The 24365-nt window shown below is 42.2% G+C and overlaps 1 protein-coding gene across 1 annotated transcript in view; it reads right to left on the reverse strand.

Moving 5' to 3' along the window:
- Anxa2 (annexin A2) overlaps window positions 1-12209 on the reverse strand; it is a 41654-nt gene extending 29445 nt beyond the window's left edge. The window contains exons 1-2 of the mRNA XM_020168876.2: window positions 12109-12209; window positions 1189-1247 (exon numbers count right to left, since the gene is read on the reverse strand). Of these exons, the coding sequence (XP_020024465.1) occupies window positions 1189-1236 (48 nt within the window). The 5' untranslated portion in view covers window positions 1237-1247; window positions 12109-12209. The remainder of the gene's footprint in view (window positions 1-1188; window positions 1248-12108) is intronic.
- Between the last annotated feature and the right edge of the window lie 12156 nt (window positions 12210-24365).

The following is a 24365-nucleotide window of genomic DNA, read 5'->3' on the forward strand; positions in this document are numbered from 1 at the left end:
ATGATCAAATCCACGAAAGAAACAAATTATATTGCATCTGGGCTTGTTTAGGTTTTAACCTCCAGCTTATATTGTTATCGATGACAGCAACACAAGTTCCAAGAAGAGAAAAGATTTAAATAACAAACAACAACAAAAAAAAAACCCATAACAGACGCTAGACTCTATACACTGCAGACTTGCTCAGACTTGCGCATTTAAACATTAGGATAGCAAGTGCCATAAACAATAAGGAGGATTTCGTATCATGTGACCCGTGCTATTGTCACTCCTCTTTTGAGTGCGTCTTTGAAAGACAAATTTAAATCTTGAGTTCCCCTATCAATAAAAAGCAAAGAATGAAACATGGTGAAATACATAATTTCAGTCTTGCCTTTTTTTGCTGGTGGTATTAGGATTTGAATTCAGGGCCTTGCTCTTGCTCAGCAGGTGCTCTACCACTTGAATCATTCCCCCAAGTCCTTTTTGCTTTAGCTTTTTTTTTTTTTGAATAGGGTCTTGCATTTTTATCTCAGCCAGCCTTGGTTGACAATTTACTCATGCCTGCCATGTAGCTGGGATGACAGGTGTGCTCTGGCACACTTGGTTTATTGATTGAGATGGAGTCTCACTAAATTTTTTCCCAGACTGACCTTAAACAGTGATCTTCTTGATCTCTGCCTACCAACCACCATGCCCAGCTTTCCGTCCTTCCTCCTTTCTTTTTTAAAAAAGAAACATTTTGGCCTTTTTGGAGAAAAGCTTTCCCAGGAGCTAAATTAAAAGGAAGAAAGTATAGATCCTTGTGCAGAATAACTTCCTGGATACTGTAAAAGATCCAACAGGTGCAGAATCATTTTTGATATGGCGAAAGCTTATGCTAAACCCAAATACAACAGTGGGGCTTCACATGAACATATCATGTATCACTAGAACAATGACTACCATTGACACATAAGTAGGGTGGAATAAAATTCCCGCCTACTTAATTTTAATGTGATGCCAGAAATGGTTTTAGTGACATGGCACCTCTTTCTAATTGAACTACTAGGAACCACTAGGAACAGGTAAAGTACTGATGAAGTTGGGAGACCAAATATTTGTGGATTATGTCTCCATTCTCCTTATGCATACAGGAAAGGAAGGCAACAGAGTTCTGCAGATATCCAATTTGCAAAAATCTCACCAAGTGGGAAATCACATACTTACCTCACCCTCCAAGCTGAGCTTGCACAGAATCTCATGAACAGTAGACATTTTGAGAGAAGCTGGAAAGAAAGACAAGAAGAGTTAGAAAGAGGCTTCCCTTTCCCTCCAAGCACAACGATTCATTATACTAACGTCTACTTGGGCCATTTCATCTGAGATATTAGGGCAATTTTGTTTTTCAAATAGGTGCAATTCACATCTTACGATTATAAAAGTTAAAGCTTAAAGAGGGTGTGTCCTAGGTTTGGATGGATCACTAACCTGGCCAGCCCTTCATTGCTCTGGTTAATGAGAACCTAGGAAAATTGATCTGTAAATGAAAAACCCAAAGCTAATACCACTTGTTCAAATAGGACAGAGCTGGGCCTTCCGCTTCCCATAAAAAGTGACAATTGTAGCCAGGAGCTGGTGGTTCACACCTGTAATCCTAGCTACTCAGGAGGCAGAGATCAGGAGAATTGCAGTTCGAAGCCAGCCCAGGCAAATAGTTCTCAAGATCCCATCACAAACAAGGGCTGGTGAAATGGCTTAAGGTGTAGGTCCAGAGTTCAAACCTCAGTAGGGCAAAAAAAAAAAAAAAAGTGACAAGTGTGTCAAACCTGTCACTAGTTCTGTATTTCTCACAAGTATTTACACATATTGAGAAAGGCCTAAACACTATGAATGTGCACTGAGATCAGTAGCAATCCATGTTAGCCCGATCCTAAATGAACCCCTTTACTATTAAATCCGTAATTATTTCCTTGATCAGATGCTGCTTAAAGTGTTTCCGCGAAAGACAACAGATTGATTTTCTGACATTAAAGCATTCCACAGAGGAATGAGTTTCTTGTCTTCAAGATTCAAAATAGCTGCAATGCAGCTGTCTGCCAGCCATCACACTTAATCCCTAGGTGTCCCTGCAGTCTGATGGATGTGCTGTCTGTGGCCCAGTTCTCAGAACCAATCCACCCAACACCCGCCCACATAAGGAGTGATCAATGGCCATAAATTTATTTCAACTGAGACAGAACAGGCCATTCCACACAGTCACCCCAAATAAAGGCAACAGCAGAACCACATCCTGAAATCCATGACATTTGATGCTCAGTGGCACCTGCTTTTTCTCATCTCATTTTATGTTCTTTGATCAGGAAATAGAGCCCAGGGAAATTCAGCATCTTATCCCTTCCAAAGTCTGGCTTAGTCTAAACAGTTTCATGAAACGGGTTTGGAGACAGCAGTTGACATAGACATTTGTTAACTTATAGGAGTGTTTTAAACTAAGCAGATTCCACCTGTGTGGGGAGAGAGTGGGGTATGCAAGAGGATTTGCCTTTATTTGTGGTTTCGGATGGACATCTGCAAGATTTTAGGTCTCTCCTAGGCCTCTCCTCTCTTAAGGCAAGCAAGAAGGAAGTCAATCAAAGCCATTCAGTCATCCCCACTCCTGCCTATCACCCACTGCCTCCTTTCCAGTATGTCCCACACTGGGGCAAATCCTGGTTGGTAAAAAGTCTTGCTCTGTAAATGAACTGTGGCCCATCTGGAAAATGGGATATTATTCAGTGCTAAAAAAAAAAAATGTAAAGACATGGAGGAAACTTTTCTTTTCTTTTTTTATCCTGCCTTAGAATTCTGAGTAGCTGGAATTACAGGGATGCACCACCATGTGATTCAGATGAACTTTAAATGTATCTCATTTGAAAGACATCAATCTGAAAAGGTTACACTATGATTCTAATACATGATATTCTGGAAAAGGCAAAGCTATGGAGATAGGAAAAGATCAGGGCTGTCAGGAGCTGTGGAGAGGAAAGGATGAATGGTTGGAGCTCAGGGGATTTATAACAGTGAAATTATTCTGTATGTCACTATAAGGTGGACACATATCACTATATATGATATCACATATCACATTCTATGGTTAAAACCCATAGAATGGAGGCTGGGCATGGTGGTACATGCCTATAATCCTATCTACTTGGGAGGTGGAGATCAGGAGGATCACAGTTCCAGGCCAGCGTAAGAAAAAGCACGAGATCCTATCAACAAATGAGCTGGGTGTGGTGACCCATGCCTGTAATCCCCTGGGAGGTATAAGTAGAATGATCACAGTCTGAGACTGGTCCCAGGCAAAAAGCACAAGACTCCATCTGAAAAATAACTAAAGTAAAAAAGGACTGGGAGCATGGCTCTAGTGGTAGAGCACCTGCCTAGCAAGCACAAAGCCTTGAATTCAAACTCTAGTAACACAATAAATAAATAAACAAATAAACAGAGCGGACAACATGAAGAGTGAGCCCTAATGTAAACTGTGGGCTTGGGTGATAACATCTCAGTATAAGTTCATTGATCCTAATAAATGTGCCTCTGTGGTACAGAATGCTGAGAGTGGGATGGCCGTGCACTTGTGGGGTCGGGGCAGCTATGGGAGCTTGGGAGCTCCCTATACTTTCTGCTCAGTTTTTCTGAGAGCCTAAAATTGGCCCTAAAAAATAAAGTCTAATTTTTGAAGTCTTGTTCTGTAGTTCAGCTGTCCAACACGCCAGCACCAGGCTCACGTGGTTAGTGAGCATTTAAAAAGTAGTCAGTCCAAACCACGACATGCCGTAAGCATAAAGGACAGCCTGGATTCTGAAGACTTAGTATGGAAAGAAAGAATGTGAAATATCTCATTGATTTTACACTGGTTATATATTAAAATTGTGATACATTGGGTATCTTCTATTTAATAAAATATATTATTGAAATTTAAATTCACCTGCTTCTTTTACTATTTCTTTTTAATGTAGTTACTAGAAATTTTGTGATTTCATATGCAGCTCACCATCTATTCCTGTTGTCTAGTCTAGAGGATCCCCAGAGAGCCAAGGTCCAATCTGGTTTTGCTTTTTGTTTCTGTGGGTTTTTTTTTTGTTTTGTTTTGTGGTGCTGGGTGTCCAATCCATGGCACAAGTGCTTTGTACGACTGAGCTATACTCTCAATCTCCATGGTGCAATCTGAATCCAAAAACCTTTGTAGGAGCCAGGTCAGTTGAAGCCTAAGTTTGAAATTTCTTGTCAACACAGACAAGTTTAGAGCTCTTCTTTATGAAACAAAAAATTACCAACTTCAACCTGACCTCACATATCAGCAGGTCTTATCAGTATCTATCCTTCAGCCTGAGAATGAAGAAAACAGAAAAACTGGTACCCTCTGCCCTGCAGAATTCTACACACTACTATAAACAACTAAGAAATTGAAATGAGCCAGGCACCAGTGGTTCACACCTATAATACTAGCGACTCAGGAGGCAAAGATCAAGAGGATCATGGCTCAAAGACAGCCAGAGCAAATAGTTACCAAAGACCCTATCTCCAAAATACCCAACACAAAGGGTTGGTGCAGTGCCTCAAGATGTAAGCCCTGAGTTCAAACCCCAGTACCTCAAAAAAAAAAAATAAATAAATAAGAAAAGAATCCCAGTCGGGGACCCTGCAAGTCAGAGTTGCAGAGTTGTTTACACTTCCAAAGTATGGATGAAATTCCACTTATTTAGTAAATCAGGCTCCTCACCTTGGTTCTGATGTTTAGAAACCAAACTACAAAGGCTTAGCAAGTTGTTGAGTTGTTCTTTCCAGTTGTCGTTCCAGATCTGAGAACTGGCTCTGCAGACAGCTGCCTAACCATGTCTCCCATGGAACCTCCTCTAATACTGCACAGATGCAAGCCAATCTGGTAATGTCACACTCTCCATCAGGCTAATTTTTCTCCCACAGCCACACCCCTTGAAGAGACAAATAATGGGTGTTTTGAGCCCCCAAAATCTTGCTTTCTCTTTCATCATTCTAATTGTGCCATTCTTTCATCAAATCAGTCCTGCATGACACCACCAACTGAATCTCTCTATCTGATCTTGTCAAATAGTTCAAAATCAATCGTTGTGGCTTCCTCTTACTCTTTGCCTCTAAAGATTAGCATCAGAACCCAGACTCATCTCCCTCTTATCAGAGTCCAGCTTTACCTCCCTCCATCTGCTCCCCAGCTGAAGGAGACTAGACCCAATAGAAACAGTACACCTTTCTGTTTGTCTATAGCTAGTTGGACCTGTTTCCTCCCACCTCATAGTACTCTCCCGTTTGTATAGCTACCCTGTGTATTTCCCAAGTCACCACTACGTTGGCATCTGCTCCAATAGGGTCACGATGGCCCCCAATCCACACAGCCTTTCAATGCCAGAGCACTTTTTGATAGCACTTCCTCTGCAGGATGTACTGAGTGCCCTCCATGTGACAAATATTCAAATGGCAAACACCTAAGTGTGATTCAAAGCGGTCTCCCCCACAGAGTTCCACTCACCGCCCCCAACAAATTAAAAGTATACTGTAGGTGCTAAACAAAATTTCAGAAAACGGGGAGTTGATTTTTTGTATAGGTTACATTTATATTATTTATATATAAATAAATATTATATATATAAAATATATATTATTATATAAATATGTTATGTATTTATAAATAGTATATATTATTATATATATATTTATATTATCTTACATTTTTAATCATTCTACATAAAAAACAAATATGTCCCAAAACTCTCAAAGTCACAATGACCACAAAGCAGTATCCAGAAAGCCTCCTAATATTCCATGCAAGTGCCCAGATTTGAGTAAATAGTTCCTATTCCATGCAAGTTTAATGGAAAATGTATTTTCACCTAAGAAATAGCTTATGACCTCAGCTTCTTCATCAAGTCCCCTGGTAATGGAAAAGCACTTTGGGGACCACTGAATAGTTACTAGAGAAATAGTTGGCTTTGCCACTCAAAGCCTTTGTTGACACATTAGTTCCTTTGACTAATGAGAAGGTGTCGGTGTACTCTTGAAAACAGAAAAAGTCTTAGCAATGCTGCTAAAGATGATAAACCCTGGTATTACTCAAGTCATCAATCCACAAGCCCGTAATACACACACTCTGGGCTGCACTGGCTGCAGAACTGTGAAAAACTTGAACAAACCTGTGCAGTGCAGTCTCCCTCTCCTCTCAGAGAGACCAGGTCAGGGTTGTCGGTGAATGAGTAGCAGAGCCTGGGCCAGAACCCTGCACTCTAAGTCCTGGATCTTTGCCCTTTGGACCTTGGCAGCATTGCTGTTCATTCAGGGAAGTTAAGACACACAGAAAGATCAAAGGAGTTAAGTGAGATTAGCTCAGGGATAACGGGGAGGCACTGATGTCTAGGCAGAGGGATGAATCACCACTGAAAGTTCTGACCAGAGCAACAGGGAAGACATGGAGAGAGAGGTGTAGAATACACCAAGGGCAGCAGGAAAACAAGAGGACAGGTTTGGAAGGGAGTCATGTCCAAGATGGAATCTGGTAGGGAGCCTAAAATGTGAGTGTCTGAAACGTACAAAGTGGAGCTCTCAGTTATGACAACACCTGGACGCCTAAAGGCCCAAGTCCCCAGAACACTTGCCTGGATTTTCTCATTGAAAATAATCCCTCTGCCTTCAGTGTGCATACTGTTTTGAATGAGATTAAAAAGGAAGTCTACATGCCAAATGAAACTGTTCTACCTATACGAACTTTTCATAGCACTGGAAAATTCATAGATACATTAAAAGCAGGGCCATGCCGCCTTTTCTGGCAGACTTCTCTGAAACATGAAAACAAACAGCAGCCTTCATCTCTCTTCCTAGCAACTCAACCTCACCCAGTTAGCCAACTGGTTTCAACTTGCAAACCAGAGAGAAATCAGGCAATTCAATCTGGTGATGAGTATATGTACATACCAGGGCCTTCCACTCCCAGGGAGGGCTGGGTATCTGAGTACCTGGCTGTTTATCAGCTAAAGTGTTTCTGTGTAGGAAAATAAACTAGAGAGGCCCAGGGAGACTTACTGAAAACCACACCCACCTCAAGTTAGTCGGAAATAATTCAACACCCAGGTGGGAAAACAGATTTCAAATTCCCACAGCTCCACCCTAATGAAGGGAACACACAGTTTTCTCTGGCCTTGAAAATATTAATAAATAAGATTTAATTGCCTGACAAGAAAATCTCTCAAGGTACAAAGCCAAACTCTAATGAAATCTGTACAGTTGTTGAAAAGCATGTCATACATGTTTTTATATTTTTATAGAAAACCTGTAGGTAAGTTTTGTCCTTCTTTTAAAAACTAGATTTTATTATACTTTTTTGTTTCATTCCAAAAACATAGTTACAAAAAAGCAGTACAAATGAAGCGGGTTTAATTTCTCCCTTCAAACGGAAACCAAAACCAAGTTTGCAAAAAAAAAAAATTGAACAACAAAAAAAATTAATTCAACATGTCAGCTACTAAAAGCAAGTTTCACTGAACTGAACTGAGAGGAACCAGCTCCAGAAAACCTAAATATTAATTTAGACAAACAAGCAAACAAACCCTTGTTGCCCATGGCTGGTCTGAGGACCACCTGAATTCACCCCAGGAGTTTCGGAGACACACCCACATGTAGCTGAAATGGGGTGAAGTGTTGTTGGGTTACTACAAAACAGATCCCTAGCAACCACCATGAATCAATCAGGAACTGAATGACACAGGAGATTCTAAAGCAAAAATGAGTTGGGGTTGGGAGTGTGGAGGTTTCCCCACCAGAGCCTTTACTACACTGTCCTGATGACTACAATCCACAGGACCACACTGAAATTTTCAACCAAAAAAATGCATGAATGAGGCAGGGCCGGAGTTCCCACTGTTCTCCACCCTGCACCCCCCAAATCATCTCTATTTAACAGAACCTTCTTGAAAGCATATACTTTTCTCCTTGGTTTTATGGTCCTGATTAATGTCTGAGTCACAGGGCCAAGTCATTCCCCCGAATTCCTGGAATTCTGCCCAGGGGCCTGGATCAGACTGGGCAAGAGGCCCCTCAACACTTGCTCTAGCCTGTCCCTGTTGCTGCCTGATCTGAATCAATATTTGTTTGCGTCTTATACACCCACTGCCGCTTCTTGCTCTCAGAATCTCTCTCTCTCTGTGTCCTGATATGGGCTTGGAGTGGGCGGAAAGTGATCGGCAGGAAGAATGATGTCACTTGGCATGAAGTACTTACAGCGTTGGGAAATACAACCCTTCATGCCTATAATCCAGTTTCAGCCTCTTATATTTCACATATTCAACAGGGCCCAACCGCCTATAGAAAAAAGTATAAATTCATCATTCAAGATTTTCCACTCTCTGGAGTTACCTACCCTCCCTGCAGCACCTTCTACGCACACATGCCCGCGCGCGCGCACACACACACACACACACACTCGGCATAGAGGTCAGATGAGATGATTAGCTTTCTCCAAACACACTCAGCAGTGTCCTGCCACCTCTATCAGCTGACATCCAAGTGAGACTTCAGGACAGAGAAAAACATAACAAATGTCGCCTCTCCAGCACACCCTCCTTGCCCTGTGCTGCTGCTGCTCTGTGCGTCTGGTTGGATCCCAGCTCAGTCCACAGGATGACACGGAATGTAATCATATGAATAAGCAGGAAGGCAGGAAGAAGGCAGGATGTCCAAGGAGTCTTGGAACTCTGATTTCCTCTGCACTGTGAGTGTGTAGTCTGGGTGTGGTGCAGAGACAACGGGTATGGACAAAGGGTTCTGTCTCGCCACTCCCTGGAGTCAAAGCATTCCAAAGTGAGGTTAGAACTCAGACCATTCGGGTGCTCTGGGCATGTGCCCTAACAAGGTTTGAGCTCAAATGGCTTAAAAGCTTCAGTGTGTACTCTATATAAAGAGATTTGGAGGTAATCTCAGTGGACCCACCCAGAGTTACAAGTGTGGGCATCTCCTGACCCCTACTGATGACATGTCCCTTCAACAATGTGGATAAAAACTGCCTCTGGCAGAAGAAAGAAAAATACACTAGATAGTGAATGGGCAGAATGACATGTTTTCAAAAGGACTGGAATTTCCTCTGGTGTGGTCTACACCTAGAAAAAGGTGCAGCATCAGGGAAAACGAAGAAAGATGATTCCATGTGCAAAACAGAGGAAGGTCCAATTTCTCTTTAATTTTCACAATCAAATCTAGAAGGCAGGGTAAGTCCCCTTAACTCTCACCAGGGCATCCCTGAGGTGAGCTCCATGTGAAACTCAGGTCTGTGAAACAGCTAAATGAAAGTGAAATGACAAAACACAGGTAAGTTTGGAAATGAATATTAATTTGGAAAAACATAAAATTTAGTTGATTTCGTTTTCGGTGGTGCAAGGGTTTGAACTCTAGGCCTTGTGCTCGCAGACAGGAACTCCACCTCTTGAATCATGCCCCAGCCTTATTATTATTATTATTATTATTATTATTTCTTTAGTTATTTTTCAGATAGGGTCTTGCTTTTTGCTTAAGTCAGTCTCAGACCTCAGTCTTCCTACCTATGCCTTCCTCATAGCTGGGATGACAGGCACAGACCACCACACCCAGTTTATTGGTTAAGATGGGGATCTTGCTAACTTTTTCCCAAGCTGGCTTTGAACTAGGACCCTCCTGATCTCTGCTTCCCAAGTAGCTGGGTTTACAGGCATGAGCCACCACGCCCAGTCTTAAAATTCAATTATTGTCTATACAATCCGCTTGTTTTGTCTCTTAACTTTCTCTTTCCCAATAGATTTAAAGTCTAAAGAGCAGCAGTGTGTGTGTGTGTGCATGTGTGTGTGTGTGTTGTCTGTTTTATTCGCTGTTGTGTCCTCAGTACCTGTAACTATGAGTTATTAAGCACAGGAGGTACTTACTAGCTATTTTGTGGTACAAATGACAAATGGATGTTTAAATTAGCCCATGAGGGCCTATACTTCTTTTAGGATATATCTACACTCCCCTAGCATAAAAGACCCTAGGGGCTCTGTGTCCTGCCCAAGCAAAGAGTGAGAACAAATCCTCCCAATGATGTTTGAGTGCCAGATTCCAGGCTAAAAGGTGCAGGCAGAGCCCACAGCCCTCAAAATCAATGGCAATTAAGAAGAGCATCTGCCTTGCCAGGAAAACTACTTAAATCAGAAGTTAGCCAGGAAACCAGTGGCTGTAAGGGCAAGTCTAATATCAATCAATGGGTACTTTAATAGCTCAAAGGTACAGTATATTAAATACTGAGACTCCAGTCCAAGATTGAGTTCTCTGTCAAAGTCAATGAGTCAGCAGTACTTCCTGGCCACCTGCCACAGACAGGCCACCAAATCATAAACCCCCAACTGAAAAAGGCACAAAAGTGGCCACACCCTCCACTGCAGATGCAATGCATGCTATGGAAAAGCTCCTTGAACTTGTAGATAATGGGTAACTTAGAAGACGGGAAGCAGGGATGTCTTATGCCCTTGGCCAAGTCACAGAGGACACCTCTCCGTCCCTGTTACCTTAATATTGTCAATATTATTACTCTTTGATTCCACAGCCTCAAATTCTATAAAAACAGGCCCATTTATTTACATTACCCAGGTTTCATTTTTGTTCTTCTTTTCAAAAACACAACTTCTGTGGGTTGCTGAGAATGTTATTATCATTGACCATTTCTGACTTAATACTGATTCAATTTGGTAGTCCCTAACTGGCAGTAAGTATGTATGTTTAAATGAGGAAGAAGAGGGATGGCAGCAGAACTGGACAAAGCTGGATGGCAAGTGTGACATGTCAAGGAAGAAGGTCTCTAAGGCACTGGGAGGAAGTTGTAGAAAGACAGTGGAGAGGGGGCCAAGACACAACTTTCCAGTTAACCAAATTTAACCAAGACCATGTTTACAACTAAGAAAAGAGGCAGAAAAATGTCAGTGATTTATTCTTCCTACCTATACACCACCTTCACTCTCCATTTCCCCTCCCCACTTAGATAAGGGGCATGTCAAATAGTGTTTTCTGGGCTAGGCTGGGAACCCACACCACCCCCTCTACCAGTTTCTGTGGAACAGTGTGTTCTGCTTTCCAAAGCAAGTGAAGGACAGTTAGGGCTAACAGAGGAGGTGTCTGGATCTCAGGCCCTTGGACTTCAACAGCTTAGGGTTGCTAGTAAACCCGGGTGCGCACCCATGTGTCGACTGCTTTTTCATGAAAACACCCACAGAGTTAAGCTGGCAAATCTTACTGAGAAAAAAGACACTTTTTTGACATTTATGTGATGCTTGGTGTTTTCAGTACATTTATTTTTCAATAAATCTTCAATAATAACCCTGCTTGGGTGTCCCGAAACTACTTTTCACTGATAAGAAACTCAGAGCCCAAATCCTTCTCTCCAGCATTGAGACTTGTCTCACAGGGGCCACGCCCTTTTTGTACCCTCAGTGCCTGACTCACTGTCACATCATCTGAAGAGTTAAGGCACCCCCTCCCACAGAATCACAGAGGACACTTCTTCCAACACAGATGTTCAACCAAATGGGAAAAGCTCCTGATGGAAAGACATCACTATCCTATGAGATAAGCGAGACGAAGAACGGACTGAGTTTTGTTATTGGGGGTGGGGAGGTGGATACTCACAATTCCCACTCCCCTAGTGCTCCCCTACTGCTGGTGGGCTCCAACTCCACACATGGGGGTGTGTTGCAAAGAAAGTCACTCGAAACGCATGAGGGTTACGAAAGCTGGGTTCATCCAGAAGGGAAATGCCCATCGCCCACTGCTGGGCCACGCCCTGCCCCTCGCCCTCACCCAGCACGTCTGGAATGCGGGGTCCCCTTCTACGTCGTTCAACTTCCCACGACCACTTCAGGGAGATGCACGACGCCCCCAGCCTCTGCCCTGGCACCCCCAGGCCCACTCACCCTTGCTAGCCCGGGACACCTTGCCTCTGCTCGCCCAGCCGCAGCACACCTAGTGCGGACTGTCCCTCTAGCCCCCTCTCGGTCCCTCTCCCCCGATCCTTGCTCTGTGAGGCCGTTTCATCGTTCTCGGCCTCCCCGGCCTCCCCGAGGCCATAGCGGGCCGCGCCCCGCTTACCTGGGCTGGGCGCCGATTGCTGCGAGCGTCCCCAGATGCCGAGCGGAGCCGGCTGGCCTGGGTGGGGTTTTTATACCCGCCACATCCTCTTTGTGCAGGCGAGGCCCGCCCCGCCCCGCCCCGCCCCTCTACCCCTCAGTCCCGGTCCCCGGCCTGCTCCCACCCCGAATCCGGGTGAGTCACCCTCCCCGGCCCGCGCGCCCCAAGGGACGCCGCGCCCTGGATCACCGCCCGCACCGCGCCCTGCCCTGCGTCCCAGCGCCGAGGCTCCCCGCGACCCATCAAGGGCTCCCTCTCCTCCTCCCTTCCTCTCTTTACTTCTCAGTGCCACGTCGAGTTCTCAGCCTGGACTTGGCTAAGTGAGCAAGACTTGAACAGACTCTGGTTTGCTTATCTCTCTCTCTCTCTCTCTCTCTCTCTCTCTCTCTCTCTCTCTCTCTCTCTTTCCTTTTAGGCATCGACGCAATGGAGGATAGAACTGATCCAAGAAACATAAATGTGGAGTCTCTTGACCTGGGGCTGTTGGATCCAGCTCCCCCTTCTTTCTGCAAACATATTAGCTTAACCTCTAGTCGCCAGCTGGAAGAGCGCGGGATGAGCGATTGGCCCAGTCCTACCCTGCAAAGTTGGCTCCGCCTGGGACACTGACATGCAGGGAGGTCCCGAACCAGGGCCGGGGCTGGGAGGCCTTAGCCAGGAGTCAGGAGCCAGGATCGCAGCCCACTCCCGCCCCAGAGGCGCCCTTCTCCCCAACACCAATGAACTCCAGCGTCCCAGGACCCCGCTGTGCACCCAGCGCCCCCCGCAGCTCTGCTCAGCCTCCTGGCAGGCAGTCTCCAACTGGATGGGACCCGTGGCCTGAACCCGGAGTTCCCAGGAAGATCTTTCCCCTCTTCCCTATTTCATGACTGCTGGGTTTGTTGTTGTTTGTTTATTTTTGTTTTTTCCGCAGCCGCTTAGGCTGAGTTTTGCTGTTTTCTTGCTTTCTAACCTGCTTTGTAACCAAGTCACATTGGCAACATGTGAGCAAGCCCCTATTTAGTATGTGACTGCGGAAATACCATATTGAAACCTCAACGTAGAAGAAATGCTTCGCCAAGAATCCCAAAGCCTTTACTAAGTCTTTAAGTTTTTGCACTTCATAAAACTCTCTCTCCTCGTCTTCACACTTCTGTGTTTTAGATCCCATCTACTTTAACGTCCAGTTTTACTCTCCTCTTGAGCTTCCTTTCACTCCTGGGCATCAGAGCATGACAGCTAGGCCATCAGACATTCAGCACTGTGCTCACTGTCACATGGCCAGCTGACTGCAAAGTCTGCTACAGCTGGGGGTCCAACACCAGTTAAGAGCTCTCTGTTACAGGGATCTATAATATAGAAATTATATAGATGGGCAAAGAGAAAACAAAGTAATACATTTAGACTGACAGCTTTGAAGACTCAGTCCATGCTTTACTGTTTACTCTGGGAACATTTGGAAACACAAGAGGAACTTCCCCCAGATAGACAGAAAGAGCAGGCAGATTCAGTCTCCCTTCTCTGTTTCTCAAGGAGGGTCCTACAGTCTCCAACTGCCACATGTTCTGCCGGAGACTCTTTACAGAAAGTCCCGTCCTTGAGAGTTGAGATCGTCTGTAAAGTGTCTCCCACAGACAATGGGACCAATGGTCTGTCACTTCCTTGCCCATTATTCTGCAATTTAGGTAGAGCACAGTGGGGACAATTTGCCTGTACTCCACATGTTGTTGCATGGGTAACATTTAATTCAAGTCGTGAAATATTTAAAAGCTATCAAATAATCAAAAGAATTTTTGCTTATCTTGGGCATCTGGCACATCCGAGCATATAAGATCTGTCCAATTCCAGGGCTTGCTTCATGCAACAATGTTCTCAGAAAAATGGAGTGGTTAGAAGCCATGCTCTGCTATTTCTGAGGAATGTGAGGCCACTGCTGTCACTGTAAAAGAACTTTTGAGTCTTCATCCAAAGATTCTTTCTTCCCACGGTGAAGGAGAGTGTTTACTACATCAGACTTCAGATGGTGTCAATGTTGCACATTTTGTCTTCAAAGTGCTGGAATTTATTTGGCTCACATTCTGCTACACCTCTAAATAGTGCACAGCTAGCAATGATTGTACACTCACTAAACATTATAGAATGATAGAATACAATTACTCACAGAGTAAAAGAACATGAGAGCAGAGAGAGGAGGCTGACATTAACATGTCCTATCCTGGAGTTTCTTTTACTTTTTAAATTTTTTTCTGGGTGATAGTAGGGTTTGAACTCAGGGCCCCACACTTGCTAGGCAGGTGCTCTACCACCTAAGCCACTCTGCCAGCCCTTTTGTATTGGGTATTTTTGAGACGGGGTCTCACAAACTATTTGCTCTGGGCTGGCTTTGAACCATGTTCCTCCTGATTTCTGCCTCTTGAGTAGCTAGGATTATAGACTTGAGCCACCGGTACCCGACCTATCCTTGAGTTTTATCTATGAAGAAAATTGAGTCCAAATAAAGTCTCCTGCCCAGTTTGGGAATTAAATAATGTACCCAAGGTCATCATATAAGTTACTTACTACAGTGCAACAAACTCCCACCCCCCCGAAAAAAAAATCTTAGAGGTTAAAACAGAAGTTACCATTTATATGCTCATGAGTCTGCAGCTTAGCAGGACTCTGGAGACAGCATGGCTTTACCCAACATGGTGGTGGGCTGGAAATTCAGTTGGGGTGGAGGATTCAAAGTGACATCACTCTTGTCTGGTGTCTCAGCTGCGGATGCTACAATGACAGAGAACAGAATGGCTCATATTTGTAGCGGAGACTCTCTCTCAATCATTGCTGCCATGCTAGAAACTTCTAGCTAGAAACTTCTTCATTTTGAATTGTTTCTCTTTCCAGGCAAACCATTCTTTCACTAATACAAGTATTTTAAAAATCATGTGGCCTTTTTATAAATCTTACTGAGTTTCAGTCTATGTTCTAAAGTTCAATCCTATAATTTTCTCAAAATCTTTATGGGTTTTTTATAAATCTTATTGAGGTTTGATTCCATGCTTCAAGATTCACATTCATTATTCTTTCTGGAATATTCTCTCTCTCCTTGGCACATGTCAAGGTATAGTGGAACTGTGTACTAAAGATTCTTAGAAGCCTTGGATGGTCTTTTAAGGCAGCTTATTCAATCTCTCTGAAGTCTTAAAACAAAAAGTTTGTATAACCACATCCATGGTTTGATTTTTATCCTGAGGCCATTTCTTTGAAAATCACTGGTTAGGGTTTGGGGTTGGGAAACCAGTGAGAAGGAGACAGGAGAAAGGATGGGGGGGCGGTATAATCAAAGTACATTATATGTACATATGTAAATATCACAATGAAACCCCTGTACAGTTGATTTATGCTAATGAAAGTTTTAGAAAAGAAAACCACTGGCTAGAATTCTGCTTGAACACCAAATGGTCTTATCCTGTATCATAAATAGCTAAAACATTGGCACTTCTAACACTGTCTGGAAATCTCCTTGGTTACACACACAAGTTCATTAGACACATGTGCCATCAGTCATGTTACTACCTAAAGCAGTAATGTCAACCATCCTGTCACTACATGATACAGCTGACCTTTTCTCCAACCCCCCCACTGTAATGTCTTCACTTCTTTTCCAACTTCCACCAACCAGCCTTTCTGGTTACTACCTGGCAATAAAAGCAATGTCAAATATTTTAAGTTTTCATTATAGCAATACTCTAAGTCTGTATCTATATACCAATTTATATGTATTACTATGAAATAAACTACCTCCAAATCTTAGAAACTTAAAACAACCACCACCATTTATTTGTGCATAATTCTGCAAATGGTAGAATTTATTGGGCCAGCTTATTTCTTGTCTACATAGTGCTGGTTACAGAGATCTAAATGAGGCTGGAATGTCCAAAGAGTCTCCCTCTAAACAGGGCTTTCAAGAGGTCAAAGTGGAAGGTGCCAGGCCCAGAACTAGAGCAATGACACCTCCACTGCATTCCTTTGGCCAAAGCAAGTCATATTGCCCAGATTCAAGGGAAAGGGAAACAGAGTCACCTTGTCAGAAAAGGAGTGACATATACTAGGGTGGGATTGTTCTCAAACATCTTTGCAGACAGTCTACCACAATCCTTAAACAGGAAGTAGGAGGGCTGAGGCCAGAGTATATTTTTCCATTTCACCACATTTCTCAGATACCATACTGCTTCAGGGAGACACAGCCCCTCCTTGGCCCTCTGCATTATGTGGTTTAGTGCTGGCTGACCAGAAAGCCACTATTTCCTTGAGCCTGTTACATGTAATCAGTACATGATAATGTCTTTTATTTTAAGATATGCCAGAAGAGAAAAAAAAAGATTAATCTGGGAAATCCAACATCCAACATGAAAATACTAGGAATTTTAGAGAGGAAAAAAACAGTCAAAATGGAGGGGAGAAAACCACCAAAGAAATAACTGAAAGAAATTTTCTAGAACTGATGTTTGTAAGTTAATGGGTTGGAAAGGCCAGAAGAAATAAGAAAACAAACATATCCAAGGCACACTATCACAAAATATCAGCATTCTGGGTGAGAACAGAGAGAAATACCTGAAGATTCCAGAGAGATAGAACAGGTCACACATGAAGGATCAGAAATAAGAATGGCATTTTACTCATTCTACCCAGATCTTAGTTTCTTGTGTAATACTGTCTTCTAGGGCCAGGGCTCCTGGGAGAAATATTTGCTTCCAGGATGGGGCAGAGAATATACAAGGTGAGCTTTGTACTAAGCAACTGGAGGGAATTTATCAAAAAGGCCAATTTTGAGAGATTCTCACTGGTAAAAATTTGGGATAATTTAAGTCTCAAGTTGAATATTGATAGGTACCAATTATATCATATTGAATCACCTAAACTGATAGTTTAAAAAATTTACAAAACAGTTGGGTAGGAAAAGCTCTTATTTACAGACAAATGGCAGTTTACAAAGGTATCAGACAAGATTCATGGTGAGGTGAAACCTCAGTTTTTCATCTGCAAGATTACATGAGAAAACAACCAAATCAGGCTATAATACCTATAAACATGGAAGTGCCACAGGGAAACTCCCTGTGTAGCTATCTTAAACAACCAAACATTTCATTTTTTTTCTTCTTCTTTTGGAAGAACAGGAAGGTGGAACAAGTCCTGCTTGCAGGGGCCTGGTATCAGTGGGAATGGGGAGGAGGTGGGGAAAGGGAGTAGAAGGAAGAATGTGGTGCAAATACTGTGTACACATGTATGTAAATGGAAAGATGATATCTGCTGAAACTCTTGCAGGCATGGGGAGAGGGTGGTATGAAGAAGAGTGGAGAGGTGCATTCAACTACAATATATCTGATATATTGTAAGAAGATAGCAAATCAAGAATACATTGTAAGAACTTCTGTAAATGCCACCATGTACCCCCACCCAGCACAACAATAAAAAATAAAAGGAAAAAGAAAATATATAGCCCAGCAGCTGCTCGCGCCTATAATCCTAACTTCTGGGGAGGCAGAGATCAGGAGGATCTGAAGCCAGCCCCAGGCAAATGGCTCTTGAGACCCTATCTGGGGGAGGGAGGGAAAACAATGCAAAAAAGGGCTGGAAGAGTTGTTCAAATGGTTCAGGGCAAGCATGATGCCCTGAGTTTAAACCCCAGCACCACAAAAAAAGAAAAAAAAAATTCCCAGTATCCTGTAGGCACTGAAAAACTGGTTATTTCTCTGACTTTCAAAGCCTTTTCAGCACCCAGCCCTGCTGAATTTATAGGTCCTCATTAAATTCTTGTTGAAATTAGTTAAGGACTTGCATTGTGGACAGACCACTTTCTGTTTTCAAAGAAACATGTATATCCTAGATATATTCAGAGAATTATGTCCTAAGACAATTCTGACAACACACCTCCTCTCTGGAAACTCCTCCCAGTACGGTTGGGACCTGCCTGATCAGCCTTTTTTCCTACATTTTCCCCTTCACTGCTCCATGCACATTAATGTCACCCTGTCACTCTCCGCCCTGGATTTCCCTTGCTTACTCTCTTCAGTGGTGAACTTTGCCTCATCGTTCAAGCCTCGGGGCAAGTATTATTTTTTTCTGAAGTAAAGTCTTTCCCAAATCCTTAAGGCATTTTTGGCTTTAATCTGCGACTCTTGACATTGTTATATATCTCTCCTCTCACAATGGTCACAACTCGCATTGTTACTGTTTTGGGTGCAAACTCCTTAAGGACGGGCACTTGGTTGCTTCCTCTTTGCTCTGACTTTGTCTGACCCTGTGCCTGTTACCATCAGATTTGTCTTCATAAATGTATTACCTTATCTTCATTCATGCTTAAACTCACCCGACCAAAATGAAAAGGCTGATAATATGCAGTGTAGTGGACATGGGCAAAATGAGAATTTTCACATAATATTGGTGGGAAGTTAATTTGGTAATATCTATCAGTATTTAAAATACTCATGGCCTTTGATTTAGTGATTTCACTTCTAGAAAGTTCTTCCAAAAAGAGTGTTCTACATGATCACAACAATATCTGGGAACTTTTTAAGGTTGAAATGCCCTAACTTACCATTGATGAGAAATTAAATTATTTATGGAAGATCTCTACTATGCTGCTGAAAAAGCTGGGAGTAAACCATTCTGTTCAGATTTCAAAACCAATGTCAAATGAAGGCACAAGTAGTAAGTATAAAACTGCATCCTAGTGGTATACTTAGTTATAGCACCAACATCTAAAACATTATGGAGGACTGGCAGCGTGACTCCAGTGGTAGAGTGCTCGAGTAGCAAGCACAAGGCCTTGAGTTTGAACCTCACTGCAAAAATAAATAAATACATAAAACATTATGGAAACAGATTTGGCTCCAAATGCCTGATGCAGGAGTTAGGCAGGGAGTTAGGAAACCTGCTGGCTGAGAACAATGGCTTGGATTTTTTTTTTTTCATGTTTTACTGGAGTTACATCGTGACGTTTACCAAAGTTCTTACAATATATCATAGTTGAATTCACCCCTATTGTCACTCTCTTTTTGTCGATAAGAAGTCACAACCTGACCTGCTGACATTAACAGAATGACTCATGATATACAGACAATCTTGCTGACCTAAAGCCCTGACAGCCTGCAAAAAACATGTCACCATCCAAGGTAAAAACTCTCCTGCTTAACGTGTGGGAGGACTTGACACATTCACCCAGTTTTCTAAGACTGACTGCCCTCATGTCCACAGACCCCAAGAAAAGCTTGAGTCTGGGACCCCCAGGGCAGCACTTCTCGAGCCTGCTGCTCTGTGTGGAGGGCACACTTTTACTTTACTTTCCCTTTGCTTTGTGTTAATAAACCTGCTCCTTTTTAAGTCTCCTCTGTGTCAGTCCTTGAATTCTTTCTCCAAAGAGACCAAAAACTTTCTGGCTCCTGAAACCAGTGACCGCAATATATTGAAATGTCCCCCTTCAAGATCATTCTTAGGACAACTCACTGGGGTAGGGGTGCTCCAGCATGCTTCATGGCATTCTTTTTGTTGTTGCCACTGGGGAGCTGGGAACTGAACCCATAGCCTTACATGTGCAAGGCAAGTGCTCTACCACTGAGCCACCTCCCAGCCCTTCACTGCATTCTTATAATTTAGCAAGTCAGAGGATGAATATTTTAACTCTTTCAGCCCCTATTGTTTCTTCAAGCAGTATTGTCTGCATAATTTTGCCAAAGAACATCAAATACTTAAGTGCTAGTATCTGTTATCAGTTGAAAAACAAAGAATTCTGCAATGCAGCATGTATCTCTTGGTCATATAATCTGCTCAAAGTAGGACAATATTTTTCATAAAATAGTTCAGTGAGTATGAAAACATACAAAAACGTAGATTCATTTTCATCTTTATTGTATGTCCACAAGATGTATTTTGGGTGTTTTGAATTTTTTATTTTTTGGTGGCACTGGGGATTGCCTCATGCTTGCTAGGCATTTGAGCCATGTCCTGAGTCCTTGAATATTTTTTAAACTTTCAAGACCATATTATGTTGAGTGAGTAAACAAAAAGAAGCCAAGCAGAACTAGCATCGTGGGTAAACTGGCAGAACTCCTACCTAGCAAGAGCAAAGCCCAGAATTCAAACCCCAGTGCTGAAAAAAGAAAAGCCAAGCAAAATAATATGACTGAGTCTATCAGTGTTAATATTTATGTGTATGTACATGTGGGCATATACAGGTGGTAAATACATGTAAGAATATATAAATAAATTGATACTGGTTAGTTTTGGGGAATGTATTCATCTTTTCTTATATGCACTTTGCTTTATTTTGTTCTTGTTAACAATGAACACAAATTTCTTCCATAATTTTAAGAATAGTTGAAAAAAGAAAAAAGATAAATAGTGGAAATAGGGCTGCCTTTTTCCTGATATTAGGATAGTCTGCTACAGGCTTTGGGGAATAGTCCAATCTTTTCATAGTGTTGTTCCTCTTTATTTAAGAAAACACAATAATAAGACAAAAAAAACTACAGACAGAGGAAAAGTTGGACATCATAGGAGCCTCTGCTGGCAAAGAAAACATGGTAAAATTTTAAATTCTAAAATCTCATTTGATTTTGATTCTTTTAATCATAATCCATGATTATACAACCTGGGCGGGTATACATTTACAATGTATGAAGAACAAAATGTATGCTAAGCAACTTAATGTAACAATAAGATAACTTATGGCATGAAGTTTATGGGAAGAGTAGAGTAGGCTTCTTCATTCATATAATCTTTGTGCTGTTTGTACTGCATCTTTATGACATTAATCTCATTCCTTTTATCTATGACTGTTTATGTGTCAGGCAGCACCACCAGGGTAGGTACTACATTCTACCTGGTGTTGGGCTCCCAGCAGGGTTTCCATATTGAGAAGCCTGACTTGTTGGAGTGGACACTTGCTGGGTACTCTGAAAATCATCATAAAACTCAAGAAATGAGTTCTTGTCTTCAATCCTAGACAAATTGGACTTAAATGAATCATTTAAGCTTTCTGGTTCTGTTTCTCATCTGAAAAATGGGACATTGACTAGGAAATCATCCACAATTTGCTGGTGTAAAGTTTTAAGCATAGCAATCATACACATGCATGTGCTCAACATTTTATCTAGCCATTGAAAAAAGCTCAGCATTTCCAGATGAAAGTACTTTGAATAATTAAATGATAGATCTTTACAAGAAGATCAATAGATCATTTTTATGAAAACAATTGGCTTTCCTCTTCCTCTGTACTCTTTTTCTGTCCAAATTAGGAAGGGTATCCCTTGTATAGTTGACCTTCCACACCCGTGGGTTCCATATCCACAGATTCAACCAACTGCATATTGAATATATTTGAAAATGATTGTCTATATTGAACATGTAGAGACTTTTCTTTGTCATTCCCTAAGCAATACATTATAACAACTATTTACATGATGTTTATATTGGTTAGATATTAGAAGTAATCTAAAGATGATTTAAAGTATATGGGAAGATGTGCACAGTTATATGCAAAAGCTGTGCCATTTTATACAAGGAACTTGAGCATACTCAGATTTTGATATCCATAGGGGGAGGGGAGCACTGGAACTGATTCCCTTGGATACTGACAGAACTTCCCAATGACCAGCTGTACCACTTCTGGGTATATATCCAAAAGAATCAAAGTCAGCTTGCCATAGAGATATCTGCACACTCATGTTTATAACAGCACTATTTACAGCAGTCAATTTATGGAATCAGCTTAGGTGCCCATCAACCAATAAATGGATAAAGAAAATGTGGGCGAGTATGACTGAACTCAGACACAAAGAATGAAATGATATCATTTTCAGGAAAATGGATGGAACTGGAGGTCATGATGTTAAGTAAAACAAGCCAGTCCTGGAAAAAGCAAATATCACATGTTTTCTATCATATGTGGAATCTAGGTGGGGAGAAGGACATGAAAGTGAAAGGGGGACTGCTAGGAATGGAGGAGGGGGAGGGGGAAATGCAGAGGAGTGGGAGGATAAGAAAGTAATAAAAAGTTGAATATGATCAAAGTACATTATAAGCATGTATGAAAATATCATAATGAAACCCTTACTTTGTACAATTAATAAAAAGAAAGAAATAGCACATGTTTTTGAGACAAGCTCTTGCTATATAGCCCAGGCTGATCTCAGACTCACCATCCTCCTGCCTCTACCTCCTGAGTGCTGGAATTACAGGCATGTGTCTCCATCCCTCACTAGAAACCTCACTTTACAGTAAAATGAAGCTGTGTAGAATATTATTAAAACATTTAGACAGTTGTTACATATCCTTAATGTATTAAATACCTAACTAGAACCTGTGAAAACATACATGGGTAACTAGATATGGGGATATACACAGGAGACACACCTATCACTATCCACAGGGTTCAAATATTCCTCCTGCTCTGTCAGATTGGGTGGAAAGAATGCAGCCCAGTTTTGCAACCCACAAGGCCAAAGATGATGCAAGATGCTATTGGAGGATGTGAGAAGCTAGGGTAGAGCTAAGCTAGATACCAAGAGAAGAGTCGAGAACACTGTGATGTATCAAAAAGTCTAACAGACAAGGGCAGAATCTAAGCAGGAGATGCATCCCAAACTCAGAACCTAGTAGGAGAGAAAGGAGGACGGTAGAGGACAGGCTGGTGACAGGCTGAAGTGGCAGCCATATGCCTCTGTGATGCCTGATGTCTCACATGGGAGGAACCACCTGATGGGAGTGAATACTGCCATAGATACTATCATCTCTGCTATTTCTTCAAACATCACCAAAGAGCACAAGGAGGAAGACAAGAGAATGAAGAAGACAGTAGGGGAGAACACCAGGAGGGTGGACACTGTGAGACTGCACAAAAGAAAACGGGTGAGAAGTCTGTGCCCTCACCTAGGTACACCTGTAATTTCTGACCACCTCAATTTTAGTTTCCTACCATCTGGGAACTGGTGAGAAACTGGATCAGTAACTGAATCCACATTACTTATAAGTTCCTTGATAGTTCTTAAATTTGCTAGTTCTGCAAAAACAGTCACAGATTTTATGATTCAGTTTTAAAAAAAATCACAAAAAGATTCATAATCCAACTTTATTACTCAGGCAATAGAGTTTTAGTTTAACTCATGAACACTTTGGCATCTGGTTTTCCTGAGGCCCTTGGTAGGAATTCCTGATTGCTTTCTAAGAGGGTGGGTCTCAGGACTGCACCAGAAGCAAAAGGCAAACAGATGGTTGAGCTGCTCTCAGCTCAAGATGCAGTTTTTTTCTTTCCTCATTTGAAATGGGAGGTTAGTCTTCCCCAAATCTCAGTGCTCTACTCCCTAATTTGGAAATGAACCAGATGATCTCACTGGTCTTTCCCTTCTCTGGTTTCTATGATTCACCAGCATAGCAACTAGGGTGGGGCAAAAGAAAACAACTCAAGTATTCAGGTAACACAGCAGCTTAGAAGGAAGGAGTTGGAAAAACTGTTAGGGCTCTAAAAGAATGAGGAAAAGTGGTCAGGGGTGTAGCTCAGTGGTTGAAGCCCTTGCCTCACATGCACAAGGCTCTGGGTTCCATCCCCAGCACTGAGAGAGAGAGAGAGAGAGAGAGAGAGAGAGCGCTCACAATGCTCCTAACTCAAAAGCATTTGCTAGGAGCAGTCCCAAGATCTATGCTCCTTATTTTTCCTCTTCAATTTTCAATTACATAAACTTCCCTGTTTATCAAATGTTTACAAATATGTTTCTATGACATTTTGGAGGTGGGGTTGGGCGGGGAATGCTCATTCCAGAACACAGGGAAGCCTAGTTGGTTTGGACATCCACAGCCCTGAAAAGGCTACCACGATCTACCTGGCTGTAATGATCAAGGAACTCTCACAATGGATTCACCCGATTTAACAAGCACTGAGTATCCAATAAATGCGAGGCACCAGGGCAGAACTGTACAGCAGAAATATGGTTGGAAAAAACACGGTAACTCATCCTTAAGGTCTCTTGGAAATAAATAATTATAAAATGACAAATGTGTTTAAAATGAAATCAAAGTGCTAGGGGCACACAAGAGGAGAGACCAATTCAGAGAGGGGTAATTAACCACTGGAGAAAGGAAGCAGGTCATTCTGTCTTGGCCAATGCCTTCAGTTACTCGGCACTCTTTGAAGTCATTGTGCAACCACAAAAGAGGAAATATAACACACACCAATGCCACAGGAAGTGGCAATGTACAGGTGTGAC

The sequence above is a fragment of the Castor canadensis genome, chromosome 2, assembly GCF_047511655.1.
Source record: "Castor canadensis chromosome 2, mCasCan1.hap1v2, whole genome shotgun sequence".
Lineage (NCBI taxonomy): Eukaryota > Metazoa > Chordata > Mammalia > Rodentia > Castoridae > Castor > Castor canadensis.